Below are 7,162 nucleotides of genomic sequence, written 5' to 3'. Positions count from 1 at the left end.
GTTTGGGAGAATGGCATTGAAACATGTATATTATCATATGTGAAACGAATCACCAGTCCAGGTTCGATGCATGATACAAGATGCTTGGGGCTGGTGCACTGGGATGACCCAGAGGGATGGGATGGGGTGGGAGGAGGGAGGGGGGTTCAGGATGGGGGACACATGTACACTCATGGCGGATTCAAATCAATGTATGGCAAAACCAATACAATATTGTAAAGTAAAATAAATAAATAAATTTCTTCAGTGATTGAAAAAAGAAGAAGCCAGGAGCCTATCTTGGAGGACTGAAGTGGATGACAGGTAGAAAAGTAGGCTCTGTTCTGAATAATAATAGTAATAGTAAGCACAGATGGCAACCCACTCCAGTGTTCTTGCCTGGAGAGTCCCAGGGACGGGGGAGCCTGGTGGGCTGCCGTCTATGGGGTCGCACAGAGTCAGGCACGACTGAAGCGACTTAGCAGCAGCAGCAGCACAGTCCTGACTGCTTTCCGTAACTGACTTCTATACCGCTCACAACAACCTGTGAAGTCTGTGCTCTGCTTCTCCGTAGTTCATAGAAGAGGAACTGACGGCACCAGAGCTTAAGAGATGTCCACTGGGCCACAGCCAGACAGTGGCTGAGTGGGGATCATACACTTGAGCCCATGTTCTTAACCCCTGGGTGACACTGCCTCTTGTGAGGGAGGCTTGAATGCCAGGCTAAAGGCCCTGGACTGCTCTGGGGTCAGCAGGGAGCTCGGAAGTTTCCTCACTCAACCTTCATTAGCCAACATGCCCACCTCAACCCTCCTCTTCAGGGCCTCCCATCCCTGCATCTCTCCTCAACATTCAAAAAGAAAATCTTCATTTATCAATTTAGACCATGTCTCCCTTCAAGCCTGCCCCCACCGTCTACAGATAACACCAGCACGGGCTTCGCACAAGGAGGCCCAGGTTCAGGCCCCAGTTCCACCACCTCACTTCTCTGGGCCTCAGTTTCCTTATCTGGTAAATGGGAGGATGACAGTAAGTCCAGCTCTGCTTGCTGCAAGGCTGTGAGAAGACTCCAGGGAGGTGTTCTAGAAATGTCACCAGAAGTAATAACAGAGAACTCGTCCTTATCAGCGGGGCGCCAAGGACTCCGGAGCACCCCTTTCCATTTCCCGAGGAAGCTCCAGGCTCTCTGGCTTTCTCACTAGTTCCCTTCCCACCTGGAAAGCCACGTAAAGTTTTCCTCAAACACATCAACCGTGTAAAAACATATGCTCTGGAGATTTAATAGTCATTCATTAGTACGTTTGTTGACCAGCTATTAAGTGCTAGGTCTCCCGCAGCAAATGACAACCTCCTGGCTGCTCCATGATCTTACCATGTTCGTTGCTTACCCTTTGCCTTCAGCCTTGGGTATCCCTTCCCTCTTCTCCACTTGTCTTTGAAGTCTTCCTTAATTCTGGCCTGCAATGAGTCATGTTTTCTTCTGCTTTACCAGCTTGCCAGTGCCCATCCAAGCCAGTACCTGGATAAGTTCATTTTAATTCAAGCCCATACTGTCTGCTCACTGAGAGCCAGGTCTATCTCTCCAGTGTGGAGCTGAGCTTAGCTGCTAGCTTCCGTCAAGCGAGGGTTGACAGCTTTCTTTCCTGTAGCTGTAATCCTCGCTATCTCCACAGGGGGGCAGCAAACCTCTCCAGTCACAGCCTTTCTCCGTGGAGCTGAGAGACTGCAGGCCGGGATGCTTCCTCCAGAGGCTCCAACGGAGGCAACGCCAGATGCAGAGGTCCTCTCTTCTTTATCTCACTCACCCTTACTCACTTTGTTCTGCCCACTTTCTCTGCCTGTAACAATGAGGTCATCTGAACACCTAAACTGAACTCTTGGCTAATATGAATTCATTGGGTGCAATCAGAATACAAACCAATCCCCATAATACTTCTTTGTGGGAGGGCATGGGTCTAGATGGCCCACTCCCTGACTCTAGCCTGAACTCAGTTCAGGACAGGTCCCTCATCGTTGGTTGCTCCCACTCCCTCATTCCTGCTGCCAGCCCAGCTTCTCCGGACCCCTGCTGCTCCACACCTGTCCTGAGCAGAAGGACTACTCTCCTCCCTGCCTGCTCCCAGGTCCATGTTCGCACATCTCCAACCCCCGTTCTCCCCAGGACCCAGTCTGCCCATCAACTGTAGCCTGACTAGGTTTAGTGCAAAGGCTCCTGGCCTCCAGCCCTGGCCCTGCCTCTAAATTCTCTGAGAACTTGAGCGATTCCTGCTCCTCCTGGCTCTCGGTTGTCTTCTCTGTCTCATGAAGGCGTCAGTGGTCCCTCCCTGCTCGGTCATTCTGGGGTCATTCTGGGGACCACCATCCCTGGTGGGTGGTGATCTCAGGCCGGCACCAGCTCTCCCTGGCCCCTTAGCCCTCACTGCCTGGAGGGAGCTGGCCGTAGAGAAGGCCCTTGCTAGGTGTTCATAGAGGCCTGGGACTCCCTTCCTGTGACCTCAGGAATGGCCCTTCAAGACCGATCTTCACTAATCATGGGGATGAGACCTACAAACATGGCTTGGCTAGGAGTCGGGAGCACTGCTTGTCTTCCTCTAGTCCCTCCCATCATACACCAGAGCCTCGGGGAGCAGCCTTCCTGCTGCCCAGCCTCCCAGCTCACACTTGGTCTCCACCCACCCCTCCAGTGTGGACCTCTGGTCAAAGAGATCCACAACATTTCTGATTCCACTCCCATCCAAAGGTATCCCTAGAATACAATGGCCTTAGTGACCTGCTTCTCAGGAATAGTACATGGCAGTGATGCTGCAGGATGTCCAGGGCTAGGTTCTAAATTTCGTAGCAGTTTCTGCCTGGCTCTGGCTCTCAGGATGCTGATCCCTGGGTCCCAGCCACCAGGCTGTGAGGCAGCCCAGGCACATGGAGAGGCCACATGTAGGCGCTGAGGCTGACAGCCAGCATCAGCCACCAGACGCGAGCAAGCCTTCAAATGATTCCAGCCCTGGGGCTTCAGGCTGCCACAGCTGATGTGCAATGGAGCAGAGACAGCTCTCCACGCTGGGGCCCGGCCCAAACTGCAGATGTGTGTGCAAAAGAAATATTAGGATAAACCTCTAACATGTGGGGTGGTTTGTTACAGAGCATTAGGTAACTGGAGCAAACTTAAGCCCTGGCTGCTGCTGATTTCTACTCAAACACGCGCGTGTGTGTGTCTCTATGTGTGTGTGTGTGTCTGTGTGTGTGTGTGTGTGTGTGTGTAGGTATTCAGCCAGAGGCCACTGGATCATTTGAGATCTCAGGACCTAGATTCCAGCTGGGCCACTCAGCTGAGAGCAATTTCTGCTAAACTTCCTAATTGGAACCCTGCTTCTCCTTTTACCTCAGTTCAAGGTCTTGTTAGAACAGACCCTTCCTTTATTTACATGTGATTTGTGTATAATTTGCATACATCTACGTGAGTCATATTAGGTGGTTTTTAAAGGTTTCCGGGACCCTCCCTGGGGGAGGTACTAGCCTCTTGGACCCTTGGAGGGACAGGAGCACTGGAGGCTGCGTGGTCTGCCCTCCTATCCTCACGTCTGCTCCTCCATATGTCCCCTCATCACCCCCCCGGGTGGTCCTTGGATGGCTGAAGTTGAAGAATTTCTGTTTGTGGAGTTCTGTGTAAAGAAAGGCAAGGTATTATTTCTATATGTGGGCTTAGTTCTTTCCTCTGGGAAAATCAAGACAAGTCAACCACTTCTCCCCAAGACCCATGATGGTACCATGTGGCCTCAGGCTTCTCTCTCAGCTCAGCATCCACAGCACCATCACTGTCTGTGGCCTGACCTTGGCCCCAGCCACCCCTGCAGCCCTCTCCCAGAAGTGCCAGGCCAAGGGCTTTCAGATGTTTCTTTTAGAAGCGGTACCCTGTTTTCTAGTGAAAATCTCATGCAGAGTTCAACTTAGAAGACAAAAAAAGTCAAGCTGCTCTAGGTGTGATGGGCAAGGAGGCTCCCCCAGACCCTCTAGCCACACCTGGAGAACTCAGCTTGCCAACCACTGTCCTTGTCTGTTCTTCTCAAAAGATACCTCTGGGTATAGAACCCAGCCCTCCAGACTTGCAGAGTCTCCCAGGGGTGAGCCTTGGCTTTCCATTTCAGCAACAGAGAGGACATTGACAGTCTAAGCAGTTGCGTTACACCATTGCTTCTTACTAAGCTTGAGGCCCACTGGACCTCCAGATCTTTTTTAATTTTTTGGCCTTGCTGTGCGGCACGTGGGATCCAGGGACCAGGGATCAAACCTGTACCCCCTGCATTGGAAGGGCCGCGTCTTAACCACTGGACCTCCAAGGAAGCCCTGAGACCTCCAGATCTTTGTCAGCAAGACACTTTCAAGGCCTGTCTCTCTTGGCCTATTCTCAGACTCAGCAGCTTCAGGAGTCTGGACTGAAGAGACCACAGGGAGGAACGGAGAGACCTGGCCAAGGGTCTGGCTGTGTGTCCTGTAAAGACTCAGCCAGTCAGGGCCCCAGTCTCCTCAACTTTAGTCCTTTCTTATAGACAAGGCAGAAAAAAGCACATAGCTGGGACTTCTCTGGTGGTCCAGGGGCTACGACTCATGAGCTCCCAGTGCAGGGGGCCTGGGTTCAAGCCCCGGTCAGGGAACTAGATCCCACATGCCACATCTAAAGATCTCACATGCCACCACAAAGACTGAAGATCTCGCATGCCGCAACCAAGACCTGGGGCAGCCAATGTAATTAACTGATTATTTTTAAGAGCACATAGCCCCGCCCGGCCGCTGGCTCTGTACTGGTGGTCTGTCACCATCTGGTGGAAGGACTGGTCTCGGATCCCTTCCTGCCAGCTAGGGAGGCACGGGTCATGGTCAGAATGCAAACTCTGGAACCAGGCCACCTGGCCCAGATGCAAACTGATCTCGGCCGACCCTGCGCCGTGTGGGATATAAAAGGTTTCCTTCATTTCTCATTCTTTCTTGGTTCCATCATCTGTGAGAGGAGATGGTGATAACGAGAACATCAAACCCCCTCCCCGCCACCCAGGGAGGCTGTGAGAACCTCCCTGGCCTCCCCACCCGCGGAGGAGACCCAGCAGGCAGAGCTCCTGTAAGGAGCACGCAGGGCTCCGCTGTTACCACCCTGGGCTCCGACCCTGTCAGGATCCACAGGATCGCCCCATCACCCAGCACTCCCACCCCTCCCCTAGGAGGGGAGTGCCACAGGCACCCAAAACGCAAGCTTCACTTTGGCAACAGGACTTTTATTCAGTCAAAATGAGTGTGACAAACCCAAGACGGGCCAGGTGGCCCCTTCCGCCCTCCCGCATGCCCACCCTTCCCTAGGGAGAGGGGGTTCCAGGAGGAAGGGGGTGTGGAGACGACGCTGCAGGGACCACGGGGCACTGCCTGGGAGGTCTGAGGCACCTGGGCTCAGGCCCAGCACCGGGGAGAAGGGACAACGCCCTTCCCCAAATCCACATGGACGAGACTTCAGTCTTTCAGGAAAACCCCGTCAAGTGTACCTCCTTCAGCTAATCCACTAAAGTCTGGGGTGAGGAGTCCCTAGAGGGTTGGGAGTCAGGGACATTAAGGTCTAATCTCATACTTAAGGAATACAGTTTGTTTTTTTTTCTTCTTTAAAACAAAAGTTTTCTTTCTGCTATTTAAAAAAATGTTTGCGTGTAACCAAAAATACGTATTTGTTTCCTTTTCCTTTTTTCTTCATCTTTAACTAAGTCTTTCGAAGAACACAACAGAAAAGAGAAACAAGAAATCACAAGAACATAAATCCTTAAACACACCTCGTATAAAAATAGTTTCCGGCCGTAGCTGCTGACAGTGGTCGGTCCACTGCCCGGGGGGGTGGGTCAGGCTGGCAGTGTCCCAGGGGACAGAGGGCTGGGGACCCCCCAACATGCACACAACCGAGCACACACAGTACATTCCAGGGGCCAGTCTGCTCCAGCGGCTCCGTGGGCAGGCAGGCTGCGGGGTGACGGCCCGCCCTCCCAAGGCCCAGGTACAGAGAGGGTCCTTGGGGTCCCAGTCAAGGATGAGTTGGCTGAGAGGGTCAAAATGGGAGTGGACAGCCCGAAGAGACGGAGCCCCGGTAGGGTGCTGAGAAGCGGCTAGTCTGGAGGGAGCGACGATTTACACTCCCAGGAACAAATTTTCCTCTTATTTTTGGCTTTTCTTTTTTTTCACATTTTCTTTGACCAATTCCATCTTTATTTCTGCAGGCCCCAAGAGACCCACCCTTGGTGAGGAGCCAGGAGGGACGGTCCAGTGATACAACACAGGCCTGAGAGCCAGCGAACTTCGAGGTAGACATTTTCTTTCACACCTGGAAATGGGGAAGTGCTTTTTTTTTTTTTCCTTTTTTTTTTTTTAAACTCTGGGCAATAATGTGGGGAAAGGGGTGCCCCCAAAGGGGCTTGAGGTAGGAGTGCATTCGGGGTTCTGTGGGGCAAGGGGCTGAGGCCACGGCCCCACTCCCCCGAGGACATTCATTCCGGCTGAGGTAGGTGCTGAAAGCCAAAACAGCAAAACTCCATCCTGAGAAAACAAGGTCGCGGAGGCTGACAGTGTCAGGTGCCCAGCCACAGCAGGGGCATATTTTTGGAGTCTAATTCACCTTCTCTTTTCTCTTTCTCTCTCGCTCTTTTTTTTTTTTTTTTTTTTAATGTTTGTTCTTTTTTTAAAGGAAAACATTAGTTCAGTTCCAAGTCATGTGGGTACAAGCAGAGGTGAAGAGGGGCCTTGGCCCAAGGCAGGGGCTCCCGCAGGAACCCCTTTGGGTCCTTGGAGGGGTCTTGCTGAGGCTACTGTAGGTCTTGAGAATCAGAGGATTGGTCAGGACAGAAGCGCCTGGGAAGCCTATGTGAATCCCACATGACAGGAGAAATCTTGCCTTTGACCTGAGAATGGGGGTTGCTCCCTGCAGAGCTTGCTGGACACTGGCTACGGTCCCGAGGGGGCAGGCTGGGCAGCCGGTCCTTCACTCGGGAGGCCAGGGCCCACGTCCTGGGGTGGCAGGGCCTCCAACGGCATCTCCTCCAGGAGGCTGAAACCCTGAAGCGGCAGCATGGAGAGCTGGGTCTCCTCACACAGGGCAGGGGCCTCGGGGTCCTGCTGGGGAGAGGGTGAGTCACACAGGCCTCAGCAAGGGGGGCCAGCGGGCCAC

General features: G+C 53.0%; 2 protein-coding genes across 2 annotated transcripts in view; both read right to left on the bottom strand.

Annotated features, from left to right (window-relative positions):
* Positions 1-4,943, bottom strand: part of PARP16 (poly (ADP-ribose) polymerase family, member 16) — a 61,250-nt gene extending 56,307 nt beyond the window's left edge. Inside the window, exon 1 of the mRNA XM_010834605.1 lies at positions 4,788-4,943. Coding sequence (XP_010832907.1) covers positions 4,788-4,943 — 156 coding nt within the window. The remainder of the gene's footprint in view (positions 1-4,787) is intronic.
* A 1,996-nt stretch (positions 4,944-6,939) lies between these two features.
* IGDCC3 (immunoglobulin superfamily, DCC subclass, member 3) overlaps positions 6,940-7,162 on the bottom strand; it is a 41,604-nt gene continuing 41,381 nt past the window's right edge. Inside the window, exon 13 of the mRNA XM_010834604.1 lies at positions 6,940-7,110. Coding sequence (XP_010832906.1) covers positions 6,940-7,110 — 171 coding nt within the window. The remainder of the gene's footprint in view (positions 7,111-7,162) is intronic.

This window comes from Bison bison, unplaced genomic scaffold (assembly GCF_000754665.1).
Source record: "Bison bison bison isolate TAMUID 2011002044 unplaced genomic scaffold, Bison_UMD1.0 scf7180017864034, whole genome shotgun sequence".
NCBI classification, from domain to species: Eukaryota; Metazoa; Chordata; class Mammalia; order Artiodactyla; family Bovidae; genus Bison; species Bison bison.
The sequence above is the reverse complement of the archived record's forward strand: the minus strand, read 5'-3'. Positions and strand labels throughout refer to the sequence as shown.